The 17,347-nt window shown below is 42.7% G+C and overlaps 1 protein-coding gene and 1 long non-coding RNA gene across 8 annotated transcripts in view; one reads left to right on the top strand and one right to left on the bottom strand.

Moving 5' to 3' along the window:
* COL6A3 (collagen type VI alpha 3 chain) overlaps nucleotides 1-17,347 on the bottom strand; it is a 1,265,605-nt gene that overhangs the window by 748,156 nt on the left and 500,102 nt on the right. For all 7 annotated transcript variants that reach the window (XM_033946673.1, XM_033946674.1, XM_033946675.1 and 4 more), the window contains one exon: nucleotides 9,494-9,547. In XM_033946673.1, coding sequence (XP_033802564.1) covers nucleotides 9,494-9,547 — 54 coding nt within the window. The remainder of the gene's footprint in view (nucleotides 1-9,493; nucleotides 9,548-17,347) is intronic.
* Nucleotides 1-17,347, top strand: part of LOC117361404 — an 80,318-nt gene that overhangs the window by 24,576 nt on the left and 38,395 nt on the right. The window lies entirely within an intron of this gene.

The raw sequence follows: 17,347 nt of genomic DNA, 5'->3' as shown, positions 1-17,347 counted from the left end.
AAATTTTCATGCATGAGACCCTGCAGTAGCTGTAAATCGTGGGACAGGGAAGCGTCTGCCACGAGGAGTTTGGATGAGGCCTTGTCCGGAGACGGGGGCTCGTGCTTGGATCTTTTGGAAGCGTTTGGAGCAGTGTGGGAGCCAGACACAGCCGCCCCGTCAGACTTAGGGGATTTCGCGGCCATCGGGGCAACGGAAAAGAAAATTTTTTGACCTGAATAGAGCGGTGAAGCAGGCAGGATGCCGGTAATTGTGATCGGGCTGGAGCGAGTGAGCAAACTAAGCAGCCATCTCGATGCCGGTCACGTGACCACCCCGGAAATACCAGTTTATAACACTTTCTTATTTCATGGGAAAAAAAGAAGTGTTACAAAATAGTTGTCGATCAATCACTGCACAGTCTTTTAATATCTGTTTTGTTATTTGCATCAACCTGGTAGATACTCAGCCTATGGAAGACTGCAGTTTTTTTAAAATGCTGACTACTGGGGGGAGGGGGGAGGGGAAATAGCCCCAGATATTAAATGCAGGGCCATGGCTAATTGGGACTGCAGTGGCCAATGAATCTTATGTGGATTCTAACTGATAATATAACAAGGTGCCTTAGTCCCTCCAATCTCTTCCCCAACCACTCTAGTCCTGGTTCCCCCTCTCAGTTTCCCAATAAAGTCCAGATCCTCCTTTCACCCCCTGACAAAGACCCTTCTCTCAGCACCCTGGTTCAGACCACCATTCCAACTCCCTTCCAAGTCAATAAATGTCTCCCACCCATGCCTACTTAAATTCCCTTGTAATCCTGCAAAGTGATGGGGGTAGGAGTGAACCCCACTCACTCCTGCCCCTGGCAGCTACCTCTAAAATGTAGCAGCCTCCTGATACTTCTGAAGTACAGTGAGGGTACCAGTACTACAAAGGGTCACAGCAGCCATTTCACAGAGGCAGCCACTACAGGCAGGAATGAGTGCGGTTCACTTCTGCCCCCATTGCCCCACTGGACCACTGAAGGGGGGCTAACCTGACCATGGGAATTGGGTGATGGGGTTAGATTTGTGGATAAGCAAGGTGAGGGGAGTCTTGCCTTGTTAAGGAATGGAAGAGGAGTTTGGTCTTGTGAGGGAGAGGGTTTGGATCTTGCCAGAGGAGAAGAATGGGAGAGATGGGGTGGTCACTGGGAGTGTGCCAGCCGGTACTGGAAGTTATGTGGGTTGCTGGCTATTATTCAGTGCCAACAATTGCATAGCTAACTTGTCATATTTAGAACTGCTTTTTATTCAGTTCTACATGTTCAGTAAGCTATGCAATTGCCATCACTGAATACTGGTATCAGCATAACTTCCACCTCCTCCCCTGTGCGGCCCATTTAAAAATGGCACTGTCATGCTAAAAGTCACTGATTATCGATGGTTAACCAGTTTCAAAAAAGTTGTTGGCTTGGCCATATCTAGATAATGGCAGCCACTATCTAGAGAGTATCTAGAAGTAGCGATCATCAAATGGTTTGGTTTGATATAACGGCTAAAGTGGAGCGCGGCCGCATGATACATAAAGTCCTGGATTTCAAACGTACAGACTTTAATGCAATGGGAGAGTACCTGAAGAAAGAGCTGTTAGGATGTGAGGACATAAGAGAAGTGGAAAGACAGTGGTCTAAGCTGAAAGGAGCGATAAAAATGACTACGGACCTTTATGTTAAGAAAATCAATAAAAACAAGAGAAAAAGGAAGCCGATATGGTTCTCCAAACTAGTGGCGGAGAAAATAAAGGCGAAAGAGTTGGCGTTTGTGAAATATAAAAAAAACCCAAGAAGTGGAGTGCAGAAAGAACTACAGGGTGAAACTGAAAGAAGCCAAGAGAGAGATACGTCTGGCGAAAGCACAGGCGGAAGAACAAATGGCTAAAAATGCAAAAAAGAGAGACTAAAATTTTTTCAGATATATTAGTGAAAGGAGGAAGATGAAAAATGGAATTGCTAAGCTAAAAGATGCTGGGAACCGATATGTGGAGAGTGATGAGGAAAAAGCAAATGTGCTAAACAAATACTTCTGTTCTATGTTCACAGAAGAAAATCCTGGAGAAGGACCGAGATTGTCTGGCGAAGTTACATGAGAAAATGGAGTAGATTCTGCGCCGTTCACGGAGGAGAGTGTTTATGAGCAACTTGAAAAACTGAAGGTGGAGAAAGTAATGGGAACAGAAGGGATCCAACCCAGGATACTATTGGAGCTCAGAGAGGTTCTGGCGAGTCCTATTAAAGACTTGTTCAACAAATCTCTGGAGACGGGAGTGGTTCCTGGGGATTGGAGGAGAGTAGATGTGGTCCCTATTCACAAAAGTGGTCACAGGGATGAAGCAGGAAACTACAGGCCAGTGAGCCTCACTTCAGTTGTTGGAAAAATAATGGAAGTGTTGCTGAAAGAAAGGATAGTGTACTTCCTTGAATCTAATAGGTTACAGGATCCGAGGCAACATGGCTTTACAAAAGGTAAACGTGCCAAATGAACCTGATTGAATTTTTTGATTGGGTGACCAGAGAGCTGGATCGAGGAAATATGCTAGATGTAATTTACTTAGATTTCAGCAAAGCCTTTGATACAGTTCCTCATAGGAGGCTGTTGAACAAACTTGAAGGGCTGAAGTTAGGACCCAAAGTGGTGAACTGGGTTAGAAACTGGCTATCGGACAGACGCCAGAGGGTAGTGCTTAATGGAAGTCACTCGGAGGAAGGAAAAGTGAGTAGTGGAGTCCCTCAGGGTTTGTTGCTGGGGGCCGATCCTGTTCAATATATTTGTGAGTGACATTGCTGAAGTTTTAGAAGAAAAAGTGTGCCTTTTTGCAGATGATACCAAGATTTGTAACAGAGTAGACACCGAAGAGGGAGTGGAAAATATGAAAAAGGATCTGCAAAAGTTAGAGGAATGGTCTATTGCCTGGCAACTAAAATTCAATGCAAAGAAATGCAGAGTAATGCATTTGGGGATTAATAATCGGAAGGAACCGTATATGCTGGGAGGAGAGAAGCTGATATGCACGGATGGGGAGAGGGACCTTGGGGTTATAGTGTCCGAAGATCTAAAGGTGAAAAAACAGTGTGACAAGGCAGTGGCTGCTGCCAGAAGGATGCTGGGCTGTATAAATAGAGGCGTAGCCAGTAGAAGGAAGAAGGTGTTGATGCCCCTGTACAGGTCATTGGTAAGGCCCCACTTGGAGTATTGTGTTCAGTTTTGGAGACCGTATCTGGTGAAGGACGTAAGAAGACTTGAAGCAGTCCAGAGGAGGGCGACAAAAATGATAGGAGGCTTGCACCAGAAGACGTATGAGGAGAGACTGGAAGCCCTGAATATGTATACCCTAGAGCAGTGGTTCCCAAACCTGTCCTGAAGGACCCCCAGGCCAGTCGGGTTTTCAAGATAGCCCTAATGAATATGCATGGAGCAGATCTGCATTCCTGGCATCTCCATTATATGCAAATCTCTGTCATGCATATTCATTACGGCTATCTTGAAAACACGACTGGCCTGAGGGTCCTCCAGGACAGGTTTGTGAACCACTGCCCTAGAGGAAAGGAGGGACAAGGGAGATATGATTCAGACGTTCAAATACTTGAAGGGTATTAACGTAGAACAAAATCTTTTCCAGAGAAAGGAAAATGGTAAACCAGAGGACATAATTTGAGGTTGAGGGGTGGTAGATTCAAAGGCAATGTTAGGAAATTCTACTTTATGGAGAGGGTGGTGGATGCCTGGAATGCGCTCCCGAGAGAGGTGGTGGAGAGTAAAACTGTGACTGAGTTCAAAGAAGCGTGGGATGAACACAGAGAATTTAGAATCAGAAAATAATATTAAATATTGAACTAAGGCCAGTACTGGGCAGACTTGCACGGTCTGTGTCTGTGTATGGCCGTTTGGTAGGGGAGGGCTTCCATGGCTGGGAGGGTGTAGATGGGCTGGAGTAGGTTTTAACAAAGATTTCAGCAGTTGGAACCCAAGCACAGTACCGGGTAGAGCTTTGGATTCTTGCCCAGAAATAGCTAAGAAAAAAAATTTACAAATTTAAATTGAATCAGGTTGGGCAGACTGGATGGACCATTCTGGTCTTTATCTGCTGTCATCTACTATGTATGTTAGATAAATGTCCAGAACATAAAAACAGCTGTACTGGGTCACAGCAATGGTCCTTCTAACCAGTATCCTATTTCCAACAGTGGCTAAAGTAAGCCATAAGAACCTGGCAGACGCCCAAATAGTAGTAACATTCCATGCTAATGATCCAAGGGCAAGCAATGGCTTCCTCCATGTCTGTTTCAATAGCAGACTATGGACATTTCCTCCAGGAACTTGTTGAAACCTTTTTTTAAACCCATCTAAGTTAACTGCTGTTAATCCTATTCTCTGTCAATGAGTTCCAGAGCTTAACCATTTTGGGGAGGGGACGCTGAGAAGCAGTGATCACAGTATGACCCGCTTCAACCTGGACATGGGGGTGAAACATCCATCCAGAATGACGGCTACGGCACTGAACTTCCGAAAAGGAAAGTATGAAGGGATGAGACTCATGGTGGGGAAGAAGATTAAGAAGAGGATAAGCACTATAAAAACACTGGAGCAAGCATGGTCCCTTTTTAAGGACACGGTCACCAAGGCGCAAAATCTTTATATACTGCGTATCAACAAGGGATCCAAGAAGAAAAAGAACAAGGAACCGGCGTCACTCACTGTAGCGGTGAAAGAAGCAATCAGAGACAAGAAGGCTTCGTTTAAAAAATGGAAAAGGTCAAAACTGGATGAAAACTGGAAAAAGTACAAACAACATCAAAGCAGGTGCCATAAGGTGGTGAGAGGGACCAAAAGAGACTGCGAGAAAAAAATAGCCAAGGAGGTGAAAAACTTAAAGCTGTACTTTCGATATATTAAGGGGAATCAACCCACAAAGGAAGCGGTGGGACCGTTGGATGACCATGGAATAAAGGGAGTGCTAAAAGAGGACAAAGCCATCGCCGACAAACTGAACACATTTTTTGCGTCTGTATTTACCGAAGAGGATATACACAATATACCAGAAACCGACAGGCTATACATAGGAAATGAAGATGGAAAATTGACAGGGTTGACGGTCAGTCTAGAAAAGGTATGCAGGCAGATTGATAGGCTTAAAAATTATAAATCTCCTGGACAAGATGGCATCCATCCGAGGGTAATCAAGGAACTGAAAGGGGTTATAGCTGAACTGCTTCAACTAATAACCAATCTGTCAATCAAATCGGGAAGGATTCTGGAAGACTGAAAAGTGGCAAATGTTACGCTGGTCTTCAAGAAAGGTTTGAGGGGAGATCCGGGAAACTACAGACCGGTGAATCTGACAGCGGTACCAGGAAAGATGGTAGAGGCGCTGATAAAGGACGGCATCGTTGACCACTTTGACGGACACGATCTGATGAGAACCAGCCAGCACGGCTTCAGTAAAGGAAGATCTTGCTTGACGAACTTGCTGCACTTCTTTGAGGGAGTAAACAAGCAGATAGTCAAGGGTGACCAGGTCGACATTGTATATTTGGACTTTCAGAAGGTATTTGATAAGGTCCTGCATGAACGACTGCTTCGAAAAATTGCAAGCCATGGAATTGAGGGTGAAATACTCACGTGGATTAAAAACTGGTTAGCGGATAGGAAACATAGAATAGGGGGGGGTAAATGGACAATACCTGGACTGGAAAAGCGTCATGAGTGGAGTGCCGCAGGGTTTGGTGCTTGGATCCATGCTCTCCAACATATTTATAAACAACCTGGAAATTGGAACGACGAGTGAGGTGATTAAATTTGCAGACGATACAAAGTTATTCAGAGTAGTGAAGACACAGAAGGATTGCGAAGACCTGCAATATGACATAAACATGCTTGAGAAATGGGCTGCGACATGGCAAATGAGGTTCCATGTGGATAAGTGTAAGGTGATGCATTTCAGTAACATGAATCTTATACACGAATACAGGATGTCCGGTGCAGTACTCGGAGAGAACCCCTAGGAAAGACTTGGGAGTACTGGTCAACAAGTCGATGAAGCCGTCCGTGTAATGTGTGGCGGCGGCGACAAAAAGGGCAAACAGAATGTTAGGAATGATTAAGAAGGGGATCACAAACAGATTATAAAAGGTTATCATGCCGCTGTACCGGGCCATGGTATGCCCCCCCCCCCTCTGGAATACTGCGTCCAGCACTGGTCGCCGTACTTAAAGAAGGGCACGGTACTACTCAAAAGGGTCCAGTGAAGAGTGATTAAAATGGTTAAGGGGCTGGAGGAGTTTCCATACAGTGAGAGATTAGAAAAACGGGGCCTCTTCTCCCTTGAAAAGAGGAGACTGAGAGGGGACATGATTGAAACGTTCAAGATAATGAAGAGAATAGACTTAGTAGATAAAGACAAGTTGTTCACCCTCTCCAAGGTAGGGAGAACAAGAGGGCACGCTCTAAAGTTGAAAGGGGATAGATTCCGTACAAACGTAAGGAAGTTCTTCTTCACTCGGAGAGTGGTGGAAAACTGGAACGCTCTTCTGGAGGCTGTTATAGGGGAAAACACCCTCCAGGGATTCAAGACAAAGTTAGACAAGTTCCTGCTGAACCAGAAAGTACACAGGTAAGGCTAGACTCAGTCAGTGCACTGGTCTTTGATCTACAGGCTGCCACAGGAGCGGACTGCTGGACACGATGGATCACTGGTCTGACCCAGCAGTGGCAATTCTTATGTTCTTAAAAGTATTTTTATGTAACGTTATTGACTATCCTCTAGTCTTCAAAAATGTTGAAAGAGCAAAATATTTATTCACTTTTACCAATTCTATACCATTCAGGATTTTGTAGACCTCTATCCCCCTCCCCCTCCAGCCTTCTCTTTACTATGCTGAAAAGCCCTAATCATTTTAGCCTTTCCACATACAAGAGGAGTTATATCCCTTTTATCATTTTAGTTGCTCTTCTTTGAACTTTTTCAAATTTTGCTATATCTTTGCTACATCTTTTTTGAGATATGGCAACCAGAACTGAATACAATTTTCAAGGAGAGGTTGCATCATGGAGTAATACAGAAACATTATTATATTCTTGGTCTTATTTACTATCCCTTTTCTAATAATTCCTAGTATCATGTTTGCTTTCTTGGCCAGTGCTACACATTGGGCAGAAGATTTCAGCATAGTGTCTACAGTGACACTCAAATCTTTTTCTTGGGTGCTGACTCCTAAGTTGGATCTTAGTGTAAACCCTCTTGTTATGTGGGATAATAGGTAGCTGCCTAGACCCTGCCTGGATGATGGTAGAAGGAGTACATTAAGAATTTATTTGCCGAGCCAACTCTAGACCTGGAAGGTCATTGCAAGCTTGCATCAAACTATCTACTCACTTACTCCAATAAGATATTAAACTCTAAAATCTTGAACTTTACTCTCTGTTGATAAAAGAAGCAATTTTCTTAAACATAAGAACATAAGAGTTGCCTCCGCCGGGTCAGACCAGAGGTCCATCGCGCCCAGCAGCCCGCACCCGCGGCAGCCCATCAAGATACATAGAAGTGCAGTAAGTTACATAGAAAAACCAGTTCCAAAATATATACAGTGGATATCCATTTTCCTTACTCCTCTCTTCCAAAATAAAGATGTTACAAAAATAAAAGGATAGAAATCTCTACACAGGGTAGGCTGATGGTATTTCAGATGGTAAAGGCACAATCCAAAATATTCCAGTTCATATCATATAGTAAGTGTTGTTCATAGAAATGTACCTTTGTAAATCCCAGACCTTTATGGTAGAAACCTGGTACCAGTATTTGTGCAGAAATAATTATTTTCTTCCTTCTGAAAATTAGAATATGGGCTACCTGGGTCGAAATGCTGCAAAACCTGAGGCCCCCTTAACTCCTTCCAAATGAAACTCCATGAGGTGAGAAGGGTCCTCACATCTTTCCACTATACCAGGACTAGGTTTCAGGCCTGGTACTTGCCCCAGTCTCTGATTCATTGCTCTTGTAGCAAGTGCCTATAATGTCTAACCTGGATGGTATAGACAGGCTGAATCTATAATTTCTCTCAGTTGCTCAGCTTCAGGCAAATAAAGGGGCTCTCCTTCAGAATGGATGGTCAGATGGCAGAAGAGAATCCAAAAGACAATTTTGGTGCCAAAAAGCAGGGCTTAAATCTTTGGGGTGTAGCTGTTGCTCCTAGCCCTACCCTTCAGAAAATCCAAGAACTACCTTAGCTTCTACTAGGATCTGCTTTCAGAAATTACCAGAAGCTCCTACATGAGCCTCCGATAGCCACTGGAGCCAGTAGGTCTGGAAGATGTAACATTTCCCTTTTGAAATTCTCTGGATTAGAAGATGCAGAGAACTTCAATAGGAAACAAGAGGTCAGAAGTACAGCTCTAATTAATAGAGCTGCAAGCAGCTCATGTTGCACAGAGCTGAAAGAAAACCACAGCACTGATAATCAACCTTTTCATATGCTTTAAGACCTCCTAGCACAGCAGCTAATAAAGGGGCCCAATTACTAAGTTGTGGTAAGAAATGGCTAAATGCTTGCTAACATGGTACTTCCCGTGTGCTATTTTGGGTCTCTTAATTTTTTAAAGAAAATGGTGCAGTCCACCTTAGGGGTCTGCACTCAAGAAAAAAATCTAGGTGTCACCAATGACAATATGCTGAAATCTTCTGCCCAATGTGTGGCAGCAACCAAAAAAGCAAACAGGATGCTAGAAAGTATTAGGAAAAAAATGGTAAATGAACTTCTCTCTTTCAGTGTACCATAAATCTCCATCTTGCTTTGCAAGTCTTCTCCACCTGCCCTGTTTCTGTTCCACCTACTTAGACTCTCCTTTTTTCTCTTCTGCTATGTTCTCTCTTAACTCTACTAATCACTTTTCAGTGTTCCACAGGCCTTACTCATCTTTTCTCAATGTTCCTCTTACCCTCACTCATCTTCCATAAGCCTCATTCATTCTCCTTTGGAATACCACCTACCCAGTACTTCCCCTTTCCAGCCTCTAGCTTTTCCCTCCTTCATTTTTCCATTGTACTTCCTTCCAACTTGCTTTACAGCTTAAGCTGCTGTAGCAACGGTTATAGACCCTGACTCATATTCAACAGCTCAAGAGTCTCACTTGTCTTTTTTCTGCTAGGGACTCTGTGGCCCTTTGGATCTTTCTGTTCAATTTTCAATTACTTAAATATAGCTGGAAATCCTTGAAGCTTCTGCAAAGTAAGCATAATGTGAAAGGCCCATCTGAAGGACAGTTTCTCCTTGCAGAAGACTGGAAACCTTGGAGTGCAGCCTGTGACATCCATAGTGCAGCAGAACAGATTGTGAGATTATGGAAACATGTGAATTTGTGATGTGACAATATCTTATTTTACAATGGTTCATAATTCGTAACACTGTCATAAACATTTGGGATGTTGGTTTCATATCTAGTAAGACACTAAAAAAAGGTTATCATGTACTATAAATGCTTACCCTTGCTCCAGAATTCCCTCCCATTCCAAGGAAACCTGCTGCTCCTTTTTCTCCCTGAAAACAAATGTTTCAGTATTATTTCACTGTAGTAATAAATAGGTTTCTTTTGCTTTTATATCTATTTGTCTCTAAAATGTAGATGCTTCATTAGGGAAGAAAATATTTTATTAGTGGTTCTCAATCTAAATCTTAAGGCTTTCAAGATACTCACAGTGGTTATAGAAACAAAGAAACATAATGGCAGATGAATGACAAATGGCCTATCCAGTCTGCCCATCCGCAGTATCCCCTATCTCCTCCTCTCCCTAAGAGATCCCACATACCTAGAGTTACCAGATTTTCTGTTTGGAAATCCAGATCCCCTTGACCTGCCTAGTTTCACCCATTCCCACCCCATCATGCCCCAGTCCCACCACCAATCCCGCCCTAGCCCTTGCCCCCCCGTTCCCTGCTCTCATCAGGCAGGAGGGCACGGATGCCCTCCTGCCTGATGGTGATTTGATAGAATCTTTTCAAAACTCGGACAAAGTGCCCGGTTTTGAAAAGCCATCCAGACCCCTGGACATGTCCTCAAAAGGAGGGTGAGTCCGGGGAAATCCGGACGTCTGGTAACCCTACACATATCTGTTCCACGCTTTCTTTAATTCAGACACAGTCTTTGTCTCCAACACCTCTACTGGGAAATTATTCCATACATATACCTCTCTTTTTGTAAAAAAAAAAAAAAAAAAAAAGTATTTCCTTATATTATTTCTGAGCTTATCACTTTTTAACTTCATCCTATTCCCTCTCATTTTGGAGTTTTCCTTCATTTGAAAAAGACTCACATCCTGTACATTAATACTACAGAGATATTTAAACATATCTATCATATCCCTTCTATCCCGCCTTTCTTCCAGAGTATACATATTGAGGTCTCTAAATCTATCCCCATATGTAACATAGTAACATAGTAAATGATGGCAGACAAAGACCTGAACAGTCCATCCAGTCTGCACATTAGTTATATCCATCAAAAAATACATGATTAAATTAACTTGTCTGTTCTATGATATTTCTGGGCCATAGATTGTAAAGTCTGGTATTGTCCTAGGTTCCACATGCTGAAGTTGTCATCCAAGCTCACTCCAGCCTATCGAACCAACCCGTTGTTTGCAGGATATCTACCATAAGGTCTGGCCAATAACATCCTCATGTTCCAAGTTAGTGGAGTTCCCATTGATGCCCACCCAAGCCCATCTTACACCAAATCACCATATATGGGGCATAGACTGTGCAAGTCTGTTCAATACTGGCCTTAGTTTAATTTACATCCTTCATTTTCTAATTAGAGATCCTGTTTTTATCCCATGTTTTTTGAATTCCATCACATTTTCCTCTCCACCACTTCCCTTGGGAGGCATCTACCACCCTCTCTGTGAAGAAGAATTTCCTAACATTGCTCCTAAGTTTTCCTCCCTCCAACCTCAAATTATGCCCTCTAGTTTTACCATTTTTTCTTTTCTGGAAAAAATGTGGTTCTATTATAATACCTTTCAAGTATTTAAATATCTGATTATATCTCACCTGTCCCTTCTCTCCTCCAGAGTATACATTTTTAGGTCTTCCAGTCTCTTCTCATACTTCCTTTTGTTCAAACCCCTTACCATTTTTGTCGCTTTCCTCTGGACCGCTTCAAGTCTTTTTATATCCTTCACCAGATATGGCCTCCAAAACTGAATTCAATACTCCAAGTGCAGCCTCACCAATACAGGGGCATCAACACCTCCCTTTTTCTACTGGTTACTCCTCTTTCTATACAGCCTAGCATCCTTCTGGCTACAGCCATCGCCTTATCACACTGTTTAAATGCCTTTAGATCCTCAGACACAATCACCCCAGGTCCCCAAAAACACATAGTAACATAGTAAATGATGGCAGATAAAGACCCAAGTGGTCTATCTAGTCTGCCCAACCATACTTGATCCATAAATTAATTTAGTTTAAATGGTCCTTTTTCTTATTTCTGGGCCAGAAACCCAGAGCCCTGCCCAGTAGTGTGCTTAGGTTCTATCTACTGGAGTCTCTAAAAAAGCTCACTCTAGCCCATCTTAACCATCCCAGCAATCAAAACCCTCCGCAGCCCGTCCTCAACTGAATGTCCATATACGGGTCACAGGCCGTGCAAGCCTGCCCAGTACTGGCCTTAGTTCCTTCAATGTATATCCATTATTTTCTGATTAGAAATCCTCTGTGTTCATCCCATGCTTGTTTGAATTCTGTTACCGTTTTCTTCTCCACCACCTCGCTCGGGAGCACATTCCATGCATCAACCACCCTCTCCGTAAAGGAGAATTTCCTAACATTACTCTTGAATCTACCACCTCTCAATCTCATATTATGTCTTCTGGTTTTACCATTTTCCTTTCCCTGGAATAGATTATGTTCTATGTTAATACCTTTGAAGTATTTGAACATCTGAACCATATCTCCCCTGTCCCTTCTTTCCTCTAGGGTATACATATTCAGGGCTTCCAGTCTCTCCTCATACATCTTCTGGCACAAACCTCCTACCATTTTCATCGCCTTCCTCTGGACTGCTTCAAGTCTTTATATGTCCTTCGCCAGATACGGTCTCCAAAATTGAACACAATATTTCAAATGGGGCCTCACCAGCAACCTGTACAGGGGCATCAACATCTTCTTTCTTCTACTGGTCATGCCTTTCTCTATACAGTACAGCCTAGAATCTTTCTGGCAACAGCCATTACCTTGTCACACTGTTTCTTCAACTTTAGATCTTCAGGCACTATCACCCAAGATCCCTCTCCCCATCCGTGCATATCAGCCTCTCACCTCCCAGCACATACGACTCCTTCTGATTTCTAATCCCCAAATGCATTACTCTGCACTTCTTTGTATTGAATTTTAGTTGCCAGATATTAGACCATTCTTCTCACTTTTGCAGATCCTTTTTCATGTTTTCCACTCCCTCCTCAATGTCTACTCTGTTACAAATCTTGGTATCATCCGCAAAAAGGCAAACTTTTCCTTCTAACCTTTCGGCAATGTCGCTCACAAACATATTGAACAGGATTGGCCCCAGCACTGATCCCTGAGGGACTCCACTACTCACCTTTCCCTCTTCTGAGCGAATTCCATTAACCACCACCATCTGGTGTCTGTCCATCAACCAGTTTTTTAATCCAGTTCACCACTTTGGATCCTAAGTTCAGCCCGTCAAGTTTGTTCAAGAGCCTTCTATGAGGAACCGTGTCAAAGGCTTTGCTGAAATCTATGTAAACTACGTCTAGCATATGCCTTGATCCAATTCTCCAGTCACCCAATCAAAAAATTAAATCAGATTCATCTGGCACAATTTACCTTTTGCAAAACCATGTTGCCTCGGATCCTGTAACCCATTTGATTCTAGGAATTTCACTATCCTTTCTTTCAGCAACGCTTCCATTATTTTTCCAATAACTGAAATGAGGCTTACCGGCCTGTAGTTTCTCGCTTCATCTCTGCGCCCATTTTTGTGAATAGGGACCACATCCACTATTTTCCATTCCCCAAGAACCATTCCTGTGTCCAAGGATTTGTTGAACAAATCTATAATAGGACCCGCCAGAACCTCTCTGAGCTCTCTCAATATCCTGGGATAGATCCTATCCGGTCCCATCGCTTTGTCCACCTTCAATTTTTCAAGTTGTTCATAAACACTTTCTTCCGTGAATGACACGGTATCTACTCCATTCTTGTGTGTAACTTTGCCAGACAATCTCAGTCCTTCTCCAGGATCTTCTTCCGTGAACACAGAACAGAAGTATTTGTTTAACATGTTTGCTTTTTCCTCGTCACTCTCCACATATCAATACATATCATCTTTAGTCTCGCAATTCCATTTTTCTTCTTCCTTTCACTAATATATCTGAAAAAAAATTTGTCTCTCTTTTTTACATTCCTAGTCATTTGCTCTTCCACTTGCGCTTTCGCTAGACATATCTCTCTCTTGGCTTCTTTCAGTTTCACTCAGTAGTCCTTTTTGTACTCCTCTTCTTGGGTATTTTTATACTTCACAAACGCCAGCTCTTTTGCCTTTATTTTCTCCGCAACAAGTTTAGAGAACCATTTTGGTTTCCTTTTTCTCTTGTTTTTATTTATTTTCCTCACATAAAGGTCAGTAGCCATTTTTATTGTTCCTTTCAGCTTAGACCACTGTTTTTCCACTTCCCTTATGTCGCCCCATCCTAACAGCTCTTTCTTCAGGTACGCTCCCATTTTACTAAAGTCCATATGTTTGAAATCTAGTACTTTGAGTTTTGTGTGGCTGCCTTCCACTTTTGGTCCCTCTCTCCATCTGTGCTTATCAGCTTCTCACATCTCAGCACATACTTATGACAAAGACCACTAACCAGATTTGTAGCAGCCCTCTGCACAGATTCTATCCTATTTATATCTTTTTGAAGGTGTAGTCTCCAAAATTGCACATAGTATTCCAAACAAGAGATTTATCCAATGGCAGTATTACCTCTTTTTTCTTATTGGCCATTCCTCTCCTTATGAACCTGAGCATCCTCCTGGCTTTGACTGTCACCTTTTCTACCTGTTTTGCCAGCTTAAGGTCATTAGACAAAATCACCTACTCTTCTTTCGTGCACAGTACTTTGTCTCCTATACTATACTGTTCTCTTGGATTTTTGCAGCCCAACTGCATGACCCTACATTTTTTAGCATTAAATCTTAGTTGCCAATTACTTGATCATTCTTCAAGCTTCACTAGATCCTGCCTCATATTATCTACACCCTCCGGAGCATCTACCCTATTACACAGTTTGGTGTCATCCGCAAAAAGACAAACTTTACCAGACAGACCTTCTGCAATATCACTCACAAAGATGTTAAATAGAGCCAGCCCAAGGAGAGGTCCCTGTGGCACTCTGCTAACAACATCCTTTTCCTCTGAGCAAAACTCCATTTATCATTTATCTGTCTCCTTCCACTTAACCAGTTTATAATCCAGTTTGTCACTTTAGGTCCTGTACTGAGGCACTCAATTTATTTATCAATCACCAATGAGGAATTATGTCAAAGGCTTTGCTAAAATCCAAGTACATCATATCTAGCTCCTTTCCCATATCCAGTCAAAGAAATCAATCAGAAGTCAGACTAACAGGCCTGTAATTCCCAACCTCCTCCTTACTTCCATACTTGTGCAGAGGGACCACATCCGCCTTTCTCCAGTCCTGCAGAACCACTCCAAACCACTCCAAATTCTAAAGAAGCATTGAAAACATGAGACTGGGCCATCAGAACCTCTCTGAAGAGCAGATTCTCAAAACTAAAATCTGCCTTTAATGTGCTCACTAAACCAGTTCCAGCTGGTTTAGCATGCATATATTTTAGTGGCGGATTATTAAAATGGCTTACCATAGTCTTTTCTGAGGCTTTTTTAGCAGTTTCCAATACTGCCATGCAAATTTAGTACAATGAGGTCAATAATATTAAAATGAGCACTCCGAGTGATTCTCTATAATCACCAAGTGATTCTCTAAACTTGTTGTGTCACATTTGAGTCCAAAATTTGCTGACAGGTCTGAGCTGTCATTGCCTTATTTTCTGATCAGTGCCTGAGCACTGATTAGCAGCTCAGACCTGTCAGAAAATTTTGCACCCTCCCCCACCACCACCACCGACACCTCCCCCCGGCAGCGGCAGAAATGCCCACTCCATCCCACTGCCAAGCAACCCCCCAAAAACACAACCCCTCCGGCAGTGGGAGAGATGCCCACTCAGTCCTGCTGCCAAGCAACGCCCCCATCACCTCTCTGTGCCTCCAACGCCTCCTCCCCCTTACCTTGTTTACGATGGCTGGCCGTAGGGATGCCTACTCCCTCCAGCCATTAGGCCCACCTCTTCAAAATAGCGGGCCTTCCACTCCCCAAAGCATCCTGGGATGCACAGAGGAGGGGCCTAAGGCTCAGATGCCTAAGGGCCCTCCTATAGAAAGGATCTTAAAGAACCTGGGCCAATCAGAGCCTTAGGTCCCTCCCACAGGGAAGAGAAGGCCACCATTTTGAAGATACCTTTAGTTGTATCCCATCACTGTCTATTTTTAATTTATCTAGCTCCTCACAAACAGTCTTCAGAGCATCTCTCCTGGCCTACCACACATCCATTCCTAGTTCAGCCTTAGCCTTATCAGTTTCTGCATATCTGTCCTTTTAACCCATAATGTCATTTTAACACTTCTTATCACTTACATATCTAAAAAAAATGTCTTATTCCCCCAGTTTTACTATATTAGCTATCTTTTCTTTCACGTGCATTTTTGCTTTTCTGACAGCTTTTCCAGCTTCTCGTAGCTTTTCCACATATTTTTACCTGTCTTCTTCTTTCTTCAACATCTTGTAATTTATAAAGGCTAACCTTTTTTCTCTTATCTTTTCAGCTACTACATTTGAGAACTAAAGCGGCTTTCTTTTCATTTTACTTTTATGTACTTTTCTAACATAAAGGTTTGTTGCCTTTAAAATAGCTCCTTTCAGTTTTTCCCACTGCTTTTCTATTTATTTCAGCTGTTCCCATCCAACTAACTCCTCCTTGAGGTATTCCTCCATCATGGCAAAGCTAGCTCCTTTGAAGTATAGAACCTTCAATCTCGAATAAGTTCTCTTCTCCTGTATCTTGATATTGAACCACACCATTCGGTGATCATTAACTGATCACCCACCATAACATCAAAAACATTTTCCCCATTTGTAAGCATCAGGTTCAAAATAGTTCTATTCCATGTGGGTTCCATTACTATCTGCTGGAACAATTCTTCTGGCAGCAAATCGAAGATCTCCTTGCATCTAGATAACCCATGATTTAAGCAGCTAATTCAAACCATTAATGAGACTTGTATTTGGAGGAGTATTCATCTGCCAGAAAAATTTATTACACAATTTGATCTATTGAAGCATTAGCCTAATCTTTCTGGAGGTAATTTTTAAAGGAATTCCCCATGCATAAATGGATGTTTACCCATAGAGAAGGCCCTTTAAATTGTCAGCAGTCCTCTGCAGAGAAAAGTATGTACACTACCAACAGCATGTTTACTTTTCACTATGAGCTAAAGAAGCTGTCTCAGCTAAAAAGAGCAGATTTCATTTTGAAATATTGGTGCTGTTTTTAACTTGGATACTTTGTGAAAATTATGGGTATAATAAATTCCCATGGCACTAACTGTTCTGCCCCCAAGCAACCTTATACTAGTTTATAACAAGTCTCTAAGATGTATTACTGTTATTCTTACTTCCTAGAACTTTAGTGCTGCAGCCATTTCCTGCCGTGATGTATGAGCAATGCATTGTGTGTAATGTAGTCTTGTGCATACTCCAGTCACTTTTGCTTACCTGTATAAGCTTCACTGCTAGTGGCCTTTTCTCCTGTAAAGATCGCCCCTTTCTCTCAACTGAGCTTGAATCCTTTGTATGCTTGCTGTATTTCCTGGTCATTTTTACTACCCTTGCCCTGATGGGTCAGCAAGGGTTATGACCTTTCTCTGTAATTGGAATCGCTATGAGTTAAAATACTGGGAAGGAAAGGGTCCGATATAAAGATGGGCCTGTCCACCTGGGCAAACCGAAGATACCGATGAAGAAATGGAAGCCGAGATGAAACGAGAATGCAAAACTGGTAACACGATTATTATGGGAGACTTCAACTGTCCCGGGATAGACTGGAGTCTTGGAAACTCAAAATGCGCTAGGGAGACCGGATTCCTGGAGGCTATACAGGACTGCTTCATGGAGCAGCTTGTCAGAGAACCGACGAGAGGGAATAGGCTAAGAGGACCTGCAAAGGAAGTGGAAGTAGTGGGACCATTGG

This window comes from Geotrypetes seraphini, chromosome 5 (assembly GCF_902459505.1).
Source record: "Geotrypetes seraphini chromosome 5, aGeoSer1.1, whole genome shotgun sequence".
Lineage (NCBI taxonomy): Eukaryota > Metazoa > Chordata > Amphibia > Gymnophiona > Dermophiidae > Geotrypetes > Geotrypetes seraphini.
Note: the sequence above shows the minus strand (reverse complement) of the source record. Positions and strands in the feature narration are given on the sequence as shown.